The sequence below is a fragment of the Triturus cristatus genome, chromosome 9 (genome assembly GCF_964204655.1).
Source record: "Triturus cristatus chromosome 9, aTriCri1.1, whole genome shotgun sequence".
Lineage (NCBI taxonomy): Eukaryota > Metazoa > Chordata > Amphibia > Caudata > Salamandridae > Triturus > Triturus cristatus.
In genome coordinates, this window is record NC_140592.1 from 1,054,701,654 (window position 1) to 1,054,718,078 (window position 16,425).

Sequence of the window (16,425 nt, forward strand, 5' to 3'; positions counted from 1 at the left end):
ACCAAGACAATACACCTAGCTTCCCACTAGAACCCCTCCCCTTTAAACCACTGGAAGCTCTGCTGACAGCTAGGTTGGCTAGGAAATTGGTGACAAACCGTTCTACTGCAGCACAGACCAAGGCCGCCTTAATAGTTATGAACTCCTAGGCGGGGTGGGAAAATACACTAAAGACCCAACTCACAGATAAGAAATCGAAATTCTGCATACGCAAGCAGCTGAATTAACTTCTAGCAGCAGACTCCGCATAATTCATTCAAATATTTGCATATTCTATAACACACTCCAATGAGTCTACGCAAAATGGGATTACAAACACACTCTTAGTGCGTGCAATGCGGGGAGCTGGAAGTGGACTTCCTGCATCTAGCATGGAACTGCCCATTTCTACATCAGTACTGGAGGGAGGTGACAGACACACTATCCACTATAGTTGATGAGGAACTGACACTAGACCCTGAAATCACATTGCTGGGGTGGATAGCAACCATAATGAAGGATCATTGGAAATGGGTGGCCCTTAGGATCCTGTTTGCTAAATAGGTCACCAAATGCTGGGGAAAGAGCAAAGGCCCCGCAAAACTAAGCTGACTGTCTGACCGGGCCCATTGCAACAAGCGTCTAGAGATGTATACAGATCTGCTGCCTTGTGCTGCCAGACTGAGACGTATGAGGACCTATTTGCTATTATCTATAAGCCATAGCCACTGTCCCTCAGGAGTTCCCTACCAGGAACAGACTAACTTGCCCCCCTACATGATTAAGCTGTCAGTGAAACTCACATGGTATGCGGTATAGTGCCTAGCATCAGTGACACTCAAATGTTGCTGTAAGTTGACTGCTAACTGGCGTATTGAGCCTTATGTCTTATACCGTGCTGCCCTGTAACAATTTACATTGCTATTGTGTACTGCAAAACACTGCTAACTAATCTATGCTCTCTAACTACTGTTGATATTTGTGATTTTAAAAAAACAACCATGGCCCAAAGAATTCTTAAAAAAACAAAACTACAATACGTGGGTGAACACTTGTTTAACAGGCCCACTTACACTAATCCGTGCCACAGCCATTAACTTCAGGTGACCCGGTAGCCAATGGAGGAGCTGAGGAGGCTTCTCAAGTTAAGAAGGTCTATGCAACTGCATCAGCAGTGGGACAACTCCTTTCCCCTCTCCCTCTTTCTAACCAGAGTGATGGGGGCACTTTCAAGATAGGGCTGAGCTGGTGAGAGAGACAGGCGTACTTCACTTGGCTGCCCCTAACCATTTTAGGATAAAAAGGCATGGGAATGCTAATTACAAGGAAAGCGGGTGTAAGCATAAAAGAGACTTTATTGGACCATAGCAAGTCGGAGATGCTGTGGATGGAAATATCAAAGACAGAACAGGTAGGCACTCCCTGGGAAGAGAAGAGAAGTAGTCATAATGAATTCACTTGAAGATTCAACCACAATGTGATGGAAAATAAAGTAGTAGTTGCTCACAATGTTGGATAAAATGTAACCAATCGGGACAGGCAGGATCTTTCTCAGCCTCCGGGCACAAGGATGAAGTGGTCACTGAGAAACAAGATGGGGACCTTATTTGGTAGAGGGCGGAAAGGGGAGAGTGGTTGCCATTGAATCTGTAGAAAAGAAACTGGACAAAGAGGGGAAGGCTTTGATTGCTAAGGAGACTTACTTTGTTAGGATAGAATTTAAGATAATGGGAATGGAAAACTCAGGAGTTTCAAAGTACAGTTGGAGGAGATCAGAGCGAGTCATGAGAACGACGATTTGAAGACTAAGGAGGATTGTCAAGGCAGAGCAGCTGGGCGCTAACAGCCCTAGATAACAGAGTGGACGGTATGGAGAATCTGGAAGAATGGACCTCTTAATGGAAAGCAGGCGAGAAAGACTGTATCTGAAGAAAGACCACCTTGGCACCCCAGCTTGCGTTACTGTGCTGTAGCGGGACGCTATCTCTTGCCAACACCAAACATCCCATTCTCTAGATCCAAATAATGCACACTAATACACCATGTAGCATGTAGGGCTTATAAGAATGGATTGCCCAATGACCACAGTTTATTAAAATAATGAGTCTTAAGGAAATGTCCCAATATGCACATTTGTGTATTAGTTTTGATTTAATATTTCGTATCAGTAATAATATTAGTGTGTGATGGATGTACATTTACCAAAAAAAGAAAAAATCAATCATGGAATTAAAGAAAAAGGGGAAAGGATGTTTTACTGGTTGTATATGTCCCAGATATGATGTAGGAGGTTCAGGCAGAAAATGTATTAAAATGGTTACTTACAAGTAGGAGTAGATTTGCAGCTTGAAGAATTTTCTGGATTTGTATGCTGTGCATTAGTCTGCCATTTCGAGGTAGGGTCAGGAATTCTCCTCTGGTAGTTCTCTCTTTTTTTCGTTGTTGGACATCGTCTGTTGTTACTATTTGGTGCCTTGCCCACCGCTTTCCTGATGCCAGAGTCCCACATCAGAAGCCCTCTGTGCGTGGATGCCATCTTCAGATTCTTTTTGACCCCAGCGACTTGGTTATTCAACTTACTTTGTACTGGCATACTGGTGTTTCTTTTTTAAAGGTTCATTTTCTATCTTCCCTTTTTCTTGTTTGTTCTATCTGTTTCACCCCATTTCCGAGGGAGGTGGGCAGGTTGCATGTGAATCAAGAAAATTCTTCAAGCTACAAGACTATTCCTACCGGTAAGTAACCATTTTGTTTTCCAGTGTGAATCCTTTCTGGATTCACAACCTGTTCACTGACTTTGTAGTGGTATCTCTGTTTCTTGCGTTGGTTGAATTTGAAATGAGTTTGAACCTGCAAACAAAGGCTTTAGCACCATCTTTACCACTTGTGATTTTCTATTCATTTGGGAATGTACACAATAGTGCTTTGTGAACATGTGGACTAATGACAAAATAGCTTTCATGCATATGTCACTTAATGGGACATTTGCTAGGAAGGCTAGTGTGGCTACCTTCTTCCTTGTCGAATGTGCTCTACCTTTATATCCAGTTGTATGCTAGCTTCCTTATGACACATTTGTATTGTCTGAGCGACCCATGCATAGCGATGGTACTCTTACTTACTTCCACTCCTCTGTTCTTCTCAGCAAAGAACACAAAGAACTGGTGTCCTTTACTTATTGCTTTTGTTCTCTCTAGGTAGTACATCACTACCCTACGTACACCCAGCGTGCGTAAGGCTCTTACAGCTCAAGCCTAGCTCCTGCAAGAAACTTGGTATCTTGATGGTCTGGTTCATGTGAAACTGTGATATGACCTTTGGTAGAAAACGTGAGTTGGTTCTCATGACTACCCTGTCCTTGCGTATTTGCAAGAATGGTTCCTGTGTGGTAAGTACTTGCAACTCGCTGACCCTGCGTAGTGATGGCATTGCAGTTAGAAAGGCTGTTTTTAGCGTGGCAAATCTGAGTTTTGCTCTGTGGAGAGGTTCAAAGGGGTCTCTCATCAGTTGCGTTAGTACCACGTTTAAGTTCCACATAGTTGGTGGAGCGCATCTTGGTGGGACTATTCTCTTGCCCCTTTCAGGAACATCTGACCATCAATGTAGTGACGAAACCTCTGACTCTGCCACCCCTTGTGTGGAGTACTACAGCTACCAAGGGAACCTCTAGTGAAGCATTGACCAATTTGTTTTCCAGTAGATGAGTTAGGTATTTGATGACTATAGTGACCTGTTTTTGAACAGGTCAGACCTTTGGCACAAGCGCACATATCATTCCCTTTTGGCAGTGTAGTACTTTCTTGTCTTTTACCTCATGCTTCCCTTAGGACTTCCAGCGCTCTCTCCAGAAGATATAAATGTCTGGATTCTAAATCCTCCTGGAGCGATGCTGCTAAGCTCAGAGAGTTGGGCTCTGGGTGGAGAACATTCTCCTGCAGCATGGATAACAGGCAGTGGGAGACTAGCAGTCTTTGTATGTTATCCTGTGTCATCTATATTAGATCTGAAAAACCCGTATGAATCACCCATTCGGAGGGGAGGGGGGGACAATCAGGATTACCATCATGTGGAACATGCACTTGTTTATTACTAACTATACTGGTGGGATTGGTGGAAAAGTGTTTGTATATTTACCTGACCAGTCTACTGACAGGGTAATCCCCATTGACATGCAGTATGCACCTGGATGGGAAGTTTTGCCATTTTAAGTTCTGTAGTTTTGCAAACAAGTCCATCTCTGGTGTCCCCCATACCTGAAACACTCTTTCGACCACTGTCTAGTTTAATTTGTGAGAGGTAGATGCTTCTGTGCTTCTACTTTGCCCACTCCTGGAAGGTGAATTGCTGTTGGTGTTATTTTTCTTTGAATGAGGGTTTTTGAGGCGTATGAGGCACTGAAGAAGTTGAAGACTTGTGACTAGAGCTCGTAGAAGGCTCAGAAGAGGCTAGTTTTTCAGGAGTTTTACTTGCACTTGTCTTACAATCAGCTTTAGATGAGAAACAAGCCTCATGTTTCCTTTTATGAGCAGGAGTAGCGCGACCCTCTTCAACGTCAGAGCCAGAATCAGATCTGGACTTTTTCTTTTGCAGTCACAACAACAATCTTACCTTTCTGTCTTTCAAGGTTTTAGCAGAAAAGGCTCTGCAGTATGTACAATCCCTTGGAACAGGATTGGGATGTAGGCAATAAAGGCAGTCCTTATGAGGATCCTCAGAGAATAATCGTGCCTTTCCACAAGACCTGCAAGGTCTGAATAATCTTTTCTTGGATCCTACAGACATTTTTTCAAAAAAGAAGCCAAACACAATACCTTTTCCTTCCCGAGAATTCTGAACTAGGAACATTCAGGGTCAAAAGTTCTCCAGTATGAAGAGCGGAGTAGAGCTCACGGAGACTCCTTCTCACACGACGTGCGGTTAGAAATCGGAGGTATGGTAGCTCAGTAGGGGCTTGAGGTCTACGGTCTGGCACCTCATTGGCTGAAGTTTGGACCTTTATAAAGAGGACATTGTGATCGCAAAATTCAATTGCTTTTGCATTGGTTTCTATGTACTTCTTTGTGTACTGCTATTTAAGGTACCGTGAGTCTCCCACCATGACGACGGGGAAGATTCAATCCTGGAGAAAAGTCCCGATTTAAGCGAGAGACTATTTTACTATTAACAATAATTGTAACTAAAAGTATACATGTTTAACTTTCTATAGCATTGGCCATGGGTCACATGATAAATGAATCACACAAAAATTAAATGCTAGCAAAGACAATCAGGAAAGGTTTGAAACAGAGCAACCAAATAGTTTATAAGGCATAAGATGATGTTCGAACACAGAAGCTGAGAATTAACAAGTTTACCTTTCAGTTTCTTTTCATCCTTGAATTTTTTCTTCTTTGGCCCCAATAAGTGTCGGTGCTGCTCGTAAAAGGGGTCATGCGTGGAGAGTAAGCCAGCGCTGTAGTATTGGTACTGCTGAAGCTGGAAGACAACAGGTGGAGACTAATGGCATTTTCAATTCAGTTATAGAAGAGCGCAAGACACCACTTTAGACTCCTTAGAAATGTATTTTACATTACAATGCACCTGTTTTAAGGCTGCTGCCAAAATTCAACACTGCAACAACAACTGGTAATAAAAAGTGCATAACATATTCTAACAACCATGTTGTCTTTCGTAATAAAAAAACAGAAATACAGCTAACACAAAAGTTCAACTTTCTTTCCTCTATGATAGTCATGGTTCCATTTCTATGCTTTGAAGTATAAAAAAAACACTGAACATTTTGAAGTTTTACAGATAAGTATCCTTACATGTAAATGTTTACTAAATGGAGCATACAAAATGGAAGAAAAACCTTATTTCCAAAATTATTACTGGAATGTAAACATTTACACTTTGGGTGCCTCAAAGTCGATATAGTTGCTTTGACCCTTTTTTACGTCACTTGACTTTTATACCTTGCACGAAGAATTGGGTCCGTATTCGTCTTTTCCTGGATATTTGGATTAACTAGGCAAAGTTCGTCTGTACATATATATACCGTGGTCTCGAAGTAGGAGGACCGCCGGATTCACAGTAGGAGAGACGTCGTTTGAAATACGGACGGCATATCAGGGGAAGAGGGAGAGCGGTATTTGACCGTGAAACGGGGAAGATGTCAAATGTGTTTATAAACGGCAGAAAGTTTTTGTGCTAGTATGGATTCAGACTGGATTAAAACGAGTGATTCAGAAGCTGAAAAGCTGTTTGAAGAAACCAATATTGATGAGGATCCCAGTGGCAATGGGAGCAGATCCTTACAGGACACACTAACAGACAGCTAAAATATTATGCGCGCTTTAAAAAAATTGTACAATCGCGAGATATCTAAATGGCGGGAAAGCAAGTCCCTCCAACGGTATTTGGATGTGGAGCGTATTCCAAGGGGGCTACGGATTCTTTTAGCTCCAACGTATGAAAATCCCAATCCAGAGATGCTGAAGGAATGGGCAGCTAACAGTGCGGAATCTTCTCAAAGGATGCTGGTGATTTTGATCAATTATGCGACCATTGACAGGGAAAATCTCCTGAAGGAAATTGAACAACTCATGGAGAAACGGAGTACTAAGAGTGATAAAGAGGGGATTAAAAAATTCGAAGAAGAAATGCAAGCCCGCTTACAATCAATCAAGGAGCGAAAAGCGACAGAGTTTCGGAGAGATGGATTGGACTACCAAAAGGGGCAGATTTTTACATTCTCTGAAAGGTTCGACAATAGAAGATGTCAAAAACTATCTCAAACTAGCTGACCAGCAGCAATAAGTGCCCAACAGGAAGCCTCAAGCTCAGAATTTAGCTCTGAGGTAGACACCGACAACGAGGATAACAGGAATAAGGTCTCAATACCAACGGTGGAAGATGAATTATGGTTTTTTTATGGTGGGATCGCAAATTGAACCTCTGACCCCTGGCGGATTGTGGCAGGAACCTGCGAGAAGGAGGAAGAGGAAAAGGAGAAGATACGGCAGAAAAAAGCCACAAGCAATCGGCGACAATGAAGAAGAAGTAGAAGTGAATGATGAAAAGATAGACATTATCAATTTAACCAATATGGAATTGACTGAGCAAGAATCAAACATTTTAACTTTGGAATTATCATTCTGAATTCCAAATGGTTTGATTATGTACAAACAAGAGTGGACTGTTACAAGTTTGTTAGAAAACTAAAACTGATGAGGTTTTTTGATAGGAATGTGGTAGTGGGGTTCCTATCATAGAGGAAGGAAGTAATCTAGCAATTGCAGACTTAGATACTTTACGGGATTTGAATTCTCTACTCAATGAGAATCAAGAGGAAGCATAAGATGACTGGCTTATACAAGAAGGAGGTTTTAATGTCTTTGGCAGTCCAAATACTGGGTTTAGGCCGAAATCTGTATTTACACCAGTTATACCCAGAGATTCTATAGACATGTTTTCGGAGTCGGTAATTAGGAACCTTAAGGACCTACATTCCAAGAATTACATCACGAAGACACCACTTAGTAAGAACATGCAGATACAGTACAACCAATTAATGCTTAAAATTAAAAACAGGAAGGACAGTGGTGAGGCAGGCAGATAAGGGCGGTAATATAGTGCTCTGGCCTCTGGGCATGCATTTGGAAGAGGCCAAATCACAACTAAGTGCTGGAGACTACTATGAAAAAATACCGAAAACCGAGGCAGTAAGTATTAAAGATAATTTTCACAAAGAGCTTGCCCATTGGAGATCACAAGGCCACCAGACACAAAATGAAATACTCCCAATACTTTACTCAATCCCAAAAATCCATAGATATACAGTGAAACCTTCGGGTAGGCCCATCATTCTGGCCATAGGGAGTCTTTTAGAGAATACCTCTACATTTGTAGTTTCTTTCCTCCAGGAGCCAGTAAAGTATTTGTCCTCCCAAATAAAGGATACAGGAGACTTTTTGTGTAAAATATATGACATTCACTGGGAGGACGATTATATTTTGATGACCTTGGACGTGACGTCCCTGTATACGAGTATCTCCCATGCAGACGGGATGAGAGCCTCTAGACAGTTTTTGAGTACAAGGCCCCTTGTGATATACAAACATACAGAAATGATTTTAGAGATGATACAGTGGTGCCTGACCAACAACATTTTCTTATTTGGCACGGATCTTTTTAGACAGCTGAGAGGTACGGCAATGGGCACATGCTTCGCCCCCAGTTATGCAAATCTGCATATGGGATGGTGGGAGGAGCAGGTGCTACCCTCCAGATGTCCTGAAGAGATGGCTAACAATATACTTTTATGGTCTAGTTTTATCGATGACCTTTTTGTCATCTGGCGAGGGTCATTGAGCTAAGCTGAAGAGTTCATAGAAAAGATCAAAAACAATTCACTCAACCTCCATTTACTGCCCATTAGAGCCAAGCATCTGTAGCATGTTTAGATTTGAAAGTATATGTAGAAGAGTGCAAATTACAAATGAAGAATGATAGAAAAAGCACAGCAGGCAATACGATTCTGCATGCCCAGAGTTTCCATCCTACTAATCTAACATACAGTGTCCCCTATGCAGAAAATTTGAGGATGTGTAGAAACCGCAGTGAGAGGGGAGAATTGGATTCAGCACAGCAAGAATTGGAACAAAGATCTGCAGTTAGAGGATACAACAAGAAAATATTGAGAGAAGGCTAATTGCAAAGAAAGGGAGCGCAGCAATGTACATCCGAACCGGATGGCGGAAAAAAACAATCTAAGGATGGAGTCAATGCCCATGCGCACTATTGTCCTAGGGAGGAGTCACCTACCTCATGACTACAAAGACTTCTTCCAAGACAAAAACAAACTGCAAACATCCGAGCCCAACACCAGATGGCGATCAATGCAAAAGTATACAATCTGCAGCTCATATGCCTTGAACATTGCTGTTTTCAGAGAAGAAGCAGAAAGGCTTGGGATAGGACCTAAGGTTTATTGCAGGTTTCAACACCAGACACAAGGAGGTGAGACAGATTCTACAGAAGAACTGGCACCTATTAAGTAATGATCCTGTTATAGGTAAAAAAAAAAACTCAGTAAAAAGCTGATGCTGACGTTTCGTAGGGCTAGGTCGATGAGACGATTTACTAGTCAGCAGCCCAGAGATGTTGGTGGGGGGCATATGTCTAGAAGGCAGAGTAGGCTTCACTAAATGTCACCGGTGCAAGACATGTAAATTTGGAATACGTATTAGATCAATTGATATACCACGCACAGCCAAACAATGGTCAATTCTACATTCCCTGCACTGTAAAAGTAGCCATGTAGCGTATGTCCTTAAATGTACATGCCCAAAGATGTATATAGGCAGCACAATTTTGAATGTTCATCTGAGGATCCTACAGCACATTAAGGCGATTGTAAACAAGGACCCATCATACCCAGTGTCTAGGCACTCTGAGTAACAACAATTTGGAAGATCTGCAATACTTTGCTATCGATGAGGTACCAGACAGTATCAGGGGAGGGAATGGGGAACGTTGTCTGAGACACCTAGAATCCAAACATATTTTAAGTTTCAACACAAAAGCCCCCCTGGGACTCAATATTGAGGAAGACCTGCATGTGCACCTGTAATGAACTGTGGAATTTCGATAAAATGTTGTATCTGTTGATCTTAAGAACCAGTCTGCTTTCTGTAAATTGTAAGAATATTTTGCATTAGGGTTTTGAGCACAGAGCACTTTATACTTCATATCTTGATTAAACCAGTGGAAATGGGACAGGCATATCATGTACATCGCACCTTAAGGACACTTGCCCTATATATGATAAAGAATATAATCAAGCATGTGGCACTATAATAGCAACTGGTTGGTATTTTAAGGGCACTAGCCCTGTATGGGAGATGAACTGTAGTTAAAGTTGTGGCACTTTATTAACAGCTATTTGAATTGTTTAAATAGGCTTTGATTAGGCAGCCTTGCACGTAGCACTTTAGTAATATGTAAGTGCGTAACGTAGTACCTAGCAATTTGCACCTCACGCCTATTCTAATTCTTATAGGGATGGACTCAAGTGTCCATAAAGGGTTGCACAGAGCAGCCTTGTACAGAGGCCTTTACCTTATGCCTTGGGCTATTTGAAACCACTGAGAGAAGATGTGCATCCCTATTTTAATGCAAAGTGAGCTGCTAGTACACAGCCCGAGGGGTGCACTGAAATTTATCAAGACGCAATAGGCAGCCCTACGATGATCATTGCAAGTTGGGTGTGAGAATCAAAAGGTTTTAATAATGATCATGAATGTCCTAAAAGTTACACTATGATAGAGATGGATATTTAGTCACTAATAGGCACACTTGAAATATGGGTAGTGAGCTCATAGTCTCCTGTGATTGAACAGGACGTTAAAATGAGTTCACTATACAGGGCAACAGAACATTGGGATTCACTATTATTGGTTTGGAATACAAAGACCAATAAGTAATAAAGACGAGGAGAAAAAAGCAACAAAAAACTAAAGGAGGAGTTGAGGAGATTACAATAATCATTAATAGCAGAAAAAAAACAATGAATACAAAACTTTATTGATCATGTTTGAATATAAAAATGTGTTGTTCGGAGTTGCTCAAACTACAATGCACTGTCACTTTAATGGGTGGTAATGATATTTAAAGCACAAAATGGCGACATGGAATTGTTGTAAACAAGACCACGTTGACGGTCGAAACGCGTTACCAGCTGCTGAAATAAACCACTGATTGTAACCAGAGCGTGTCGAGTCCTGTTTTGTGGAGGAGGAACCGGATGTTGACTGACATATATACATTTATACACACACACATATATATATATATAAACATATATACACAAACACATATATATACAGACACACACACATCTATATGCACATATATACGAATATCTATATACACACAAACATATATATATATATATATATATATATTGTCAGGCGCTGATCCAGTGCGCCTACCGAAACTGCAACCAGACCACAACTCCCAGAAAGCTTGGCGGTAGAGGGCGTGGCCTCCGCTACTTAGTACGGGAGATGAGGACCAATCGGAGCGCGTAATCCTGTTCACTTGAATTCAGTTCGGTGGATTCCGAACGAAGCGAAGAACCGCTGGAACTCGCCAGCGCGGGACGCTGAAGTAAGCGTTGCCGCGTTATTTCAACCCAAGATTTGCCAAAGGAAGAGGAGCACTCTTCACTCGCGGGACGCTGACGTTAGCGTCGCCGCGTTTCCTAAGATACGGATTTCGAGGCGGAAGAGGAGCCCTCCTTGTTCGCGGGACGCTGACGTAAGCGCCGCCGCGTTCCAGGAGTCCGGGATTGATTTCTGAGCCTCGGATCTAAGCGGCACTAGGAGCGGACGCTTCCTTCCCAGCCGTGGAAACCAGAGCGGTGCCACTCCACGCCGGAGCCGCAGCCTGCCATTAGCCAGGTAGATTCGCGCTAAGGCGGGGCTGCATTGTGCGGGACATTCCTTGACTCTGTCGATGCCACAAGCCTTGGGTATTTGGGGGTGTGCGTGACTGTAACTCTACCCCCACAAGGGCTGAACAAGGGTATCAGTGAAAGACTATAGTCGCTGAGACGTTTAGTATAGAAGCGATTCAGAACAATACCGGGTGCTAGCACCTCAAAGGAGCCTTATGTCATGGGGAACAGAACCAAGAGAGCCATAACCTACCTGGGGTGTATTTGAGGAAAAGCCTCTTGTTGTACTTGTGGCATTTTCGGCCAGGTTATTGGTGTATGGTTGTGTATGAGGTGACACATTGGGGAGACAAGTAGTGAGACCTAATGAGAGTAGGTTGCCCAGTGTTGTTGTAATATGTATATGATTTCCTTATGTTACAGGTATCCCATTCCCCGCTGTTCCCTTCCTAATTCCCTATCCCTCGCCTGATTGCCCTGGTACTCTGTGTTCACATCTTCAGAGCCGGGGACGTCGGGAGGTGGAACCCTTGTGCTTCATTCGACCCCACAGAATCCACAGAGGATCGCGACATATATATATATATATATATATATATATATATATATATATATATAGAGAGAGAGAGAGAGAGAGAGAGAGAGAGAGATAGAGAGAAAGAGACACACACACACACCCTCCACAGAATGGGGACTTTCATCCCTGCAAGAACAGCCCTACCAGTGACTAATAATAAGTAAGGGGCCGGGCGCATGCAAAGAGCACCAAAGCTCTTGGCCAAACTATCTGTAGCTTTAGGGCAGTTGCTGATACCCACCACATGGTGAAGCGTCTCCTACACCTCTGTGAGGTGGACGTTGGATACAAGAGGGCCACCAGTCTCAATGTCAAGGAGCCTTTATTGGATTGAGGGATCACGCAACTAGCTTTACAAGTATCAGATATATAGAATTGTCTCATATGTTACAAAAACAAGCACAGTTGCGATTTCCTCTTCTTGAATTAACAAAAGCCAACATGGGAGCGCAAAGGCATATGCGGTGCATCGACAGAAAGAATCTGCACAGTGCTTAATGTTCAAATATGCTGTTTATATCAGCTCGAAAACTATTGAAATATCATTGAGGGTACTTTCAATTAGACAGCGTCAGTAAAATTGTCAAGAAAAAACATGCACGTTTTAACCTGAAAGCATTGTACTTCAGAAAAACAGTATTTATCGTATTGAATAGATCACAAATTCTTCACACAACACAGTGGAATTTTTTTTTTTTTAAAAGGAAAGAAGGGGGTCACAAGAATCTTTATGGAAACAATTAAGTGACAGTACATCAAATCCAGTGGACTGGGAGACAAGTGACCCTTCTGACAAAAAGCGGTAATTTGCAACGGATAATCCGAGAAAAGGGAATGTTCCGGGACCTCGGGATGCCTACACAAGCCACTTCCTGTGCAGGGACGCGAGCTGGGAGGTTAATTTTCCACAGCTCATTACTTTGTTTATAAAAGCCTATTTCCCAAGGTCGTTTAAGTCTCAAGTAACTGCTTTTAAAAATAGTTTTCAGTCCTATAATTCTATAGAGAGGAGCTGCATGTCTCGATGCACATAACACAATGTGACATCCACCCTGCAGCAGAGGCACGTTTGTTAAGTGCTGCGTATTTTTATCACTTGTGCAAAATGCAACGTAATTATGTACATTTTACTTTGTGCAGATAATGTGCCCAAATATCTAAATTAGTAGATAGTACCTCTACGTTCTTCCATTGGACACATCTAGTAAATTTGAAGTTTCTTATCTTCCCGTGTAGATCAGCACACATCCATCAGCTTCCATAAATGTGCACAGCATCCTTGGGTAGTTCTTTCCCAAATGAATTCGAACCCAGCTCCCACCAGCCTTCAAACTTTTTCCTTTCATGGCCCTCCATACTCCTGAGCACCATCAAAACTACAGAACTGTTTTAGCACGGTACAGAAACAATATCTCCAACCATCACGGTTTGTGTAACAGCCTTAGGTTCTCACTCCTGTTGATACTTTGGACAAGCACTTTCTGGTAGACTAGATGATTTTGATAGTCTCAGCGGTACCAGCAGAATAAGAATCAAATCCTTCAGTCAGACTTTCGCCTGATTTACTTATTGTTCAGATCTGAGTTTCAGTCAATTTGGCTGGTTTATGCACATTTATATTGTTAAAACAACTACAGGCACAAAAGGCCTTGCCCTCCATTCGGCTATCTTAGCACTTTGTTTGCTATAACCCTCCATAAGGAAACAACTCAACTTCCTGTAATAGCTTATGAATCTCCTGACCGCAGAGACCGTACCTTTCCCTCATCCCGATTTCGGATGAAGTTCCTCCAATACGGACGCAGCACTTCTTTGACCATCTTAGAATTGCCAGACCTCGTGATACTTTCCTTAGAAGATGCTTTGCCCTGAGAAAGCCCTTGGCCTGCTGGTCAAATGGGCGAAACACGTGTTGGCTGTTCTTTTGGTCACTTGTATTTATAATAACTAATAAATGCAGAATACAATATTTAAAATGCTACATCGGATATTAGGATTTCTTTTCCCCAGGAATCTACACATACACTTTAGGCACAATACCTATCACAGTTCCAAGCTTATGAAGCTTATCAATAGCAAAAACAAGGATTTTTTATGTTGGGCCAGAGGAGGTCACAGAGAATTTACAGCTTACCACTTTACCAAATTATATAGATGCTCAATTACGGGGAAAGGCACTTAAGTTTTTTCCTGAATTATAGAGTACTGAGCTTCCCAGTAGAACTCCCCTCCTCACCCCCCACCTACTTTGCAGGGCACCCAGTCTGATTTCCCCACCATCTGGACCCAGTAGCAATACATAATGTAATAGATTTAAAGAACAGAATGTCCAGAGACAGACAATCTAGGATAACTGGTCTAGACAGGACTCAAACAAAATTCAAATGGACATACAATGGACCAGCCCAATGCAAGTAGCCGTTTAAGGACAAGCAGGGGTAGAGGCTTGGCCGCAGTACTCTACAATTCTTGAACTCAGTTCCTTAAGCAGCAGGCCTTCATTTCCCTTCACTTGCCCTAACTCATCTTACAAAATGTATGCAGGAATTGGGAGCCTTTGACAGTTGGAAGCACAGGGTGGCCCATAGAACTGATGGCCAGTTGCATATGCGGTCATAAGGAGACAATTATTGCCAGTTTGATAACAAGGATTATTTAGTATGTTTTTATTCAGTTTTAGGATTTCAGACTTTAATTAAAAAAAAGATTCAAAATTAAAACCCTTTTAGAAATACAATGTTAACAATCACTCTTTGGGGGTTACCAGCTGGTCAGAGGTCCCTAGTATGCTTCACAACAAAAGACACTCGCTTTGGATTTCATCACTTTGCTGTTCAGCAAGACACAATCATGCTCACCTCTTTGTCCTTGCTGTACTTCCCCTGGTGAAGCTTCTTATACTTGTGTAGCCGAAGCATGTTGTGAAGTTCTTCCCGTGAGAAAGCAAACTCATCATCTTCGTCGTCGTCATCATCATCATCACTCAACGAATCTGTATCACTGGAGTCCTCACTCAGCAGAACACTCTGATAAAAGAGAAAAGATATCATCACATGATCGCAAACCAACAAAATATACCTGCTAAGCTGTTCCAATCACAGTACAGTAGTGTGTTCCCCGATAGAAAGCGGTAATATTTAAGGTGACCGCTGTCAGAAACAACGACAATGCCATTTTCTTAGTTGATTTACAGAGATCCAAAAGATGCTTTCTGCTCTAAACCACAGAAGGTGGAGATATTGGCATCACCTTAACATTACAGTTGAATTACATACTTTTGGTTTCAGACCTGAGCTCTATCATGTTATTTTGCAGTTGAAAACCATGGTAAAGCCTTACCACCCATAATTAACATGTTATAGAGAACCCCATTAATAACATGTTATAAAGAAACAACAATAAACATTCCCTCGCTTAGATTCGCATGATCTCTTAATTTGGTGCGCATCAGCAAAATAAACGGATTGCTTGACTGGATTGAGAATTTAATGAAAATGTAAACAAAGGTCAAGAAGTGGAATTTCAATGTCTTCTGTCGGTCCCACAGGTCCTTCATATCATAGTATAAAGTATATTCTAGCTGTTAAATTACTGGATTGAAAATCCGTACTCATAAAATTAGATGCCTAATCTCGGACAACAGGATATTAAGTGTGCCCTACTAAGGAGAACTAAAAAGTAGGAGGATTTCACACCTGCATGAGAACAACTGTACAAGTGGGTGATAGCATTAGACTCCATGGGCCACGACTTAATTAACAGTTATGTTTTAATTCCAAAGTCAATGTTCAGAGAAACCACTAGTAAAGCCAATAAGTCTTGCACTTTTGACCTATTTGCTTTGACAATGCTTTTAGTTCATGCTGTACAGCATTAGCAGAAAACAAAATGGTTTTGCAGAGGCAGTATAGCATTGGGGAAAAAAAGACACGCTGACGCAGCTCGGTCATTCTATAATCACATGCTTGAGGCTCAATGCATGTGTGAGCTTACAGAATGACACCAGCGAGGCATGCTGTATTAGACTATGTTGTTGAAGCATCTCCCACTCTCCGCCCATATTTGTCATTGGCTTTGTGTCATTGTCCTTCTTGAAAGGTGGCTTCTGACTCATAAATGGGCTTGTTAGTCCTGCCTTGGTACCACCTTGTCTCCATTTGTTACGGCCCATAACGACTGGGCCTTTTACTTGTCTGGCTACACGGCCTGCTTTATCTAGGGGTGAGCACTATTTTTCTTATTGTCACTGATGGGGACAATGGCAGCTGCTTTTGGGGGATTTGCATAATGATCGCGGCGCCCGCTTTCGAGACACCGCGATCATTTTCAATTTTAATTTTATTCATTTTTCATGTTGAGCTCAACGCCCACTTCTGGGACACCGCGCTCTGTGTTTTTATTGTTGTTTTTTTTTTAACTCAAAAACTGA

At 42.0% G+C, this 16,425-nt stretch overlaps 1 protein-coding gene across 2 annotated transcripts in view; it reads right to left on the reverse strand.

The window, feature by feature from the left end:
- Nucleotides 1-16,425, reverse strand: part of INO80 (INO80 complex ATPase subunit) — a 670,892-nt gene that overhangs the window by 486,713 nt on the left and 167,754 nt on the right. For both annotated transcript variants that reach the window (XM_085626921.1, XM_085626922.1), the window contains exons 5-6: nucleotides 14,855-15,022; nucleotides 5,334-5,454 (exon numbers count right to left, since the gene is read on the reverse strand). In XM_085626921.1, the coding sequence (XP_085483047.1) occupies nucleotides 5,334-5,454; nucleotides 14,855-15,022 (289 nt within the window). The remainder of the gene's footprint in view (nucleotides 1-5,333; nucleotides 5,455-14,854; nucleotides 15,023-16,425) is intronic.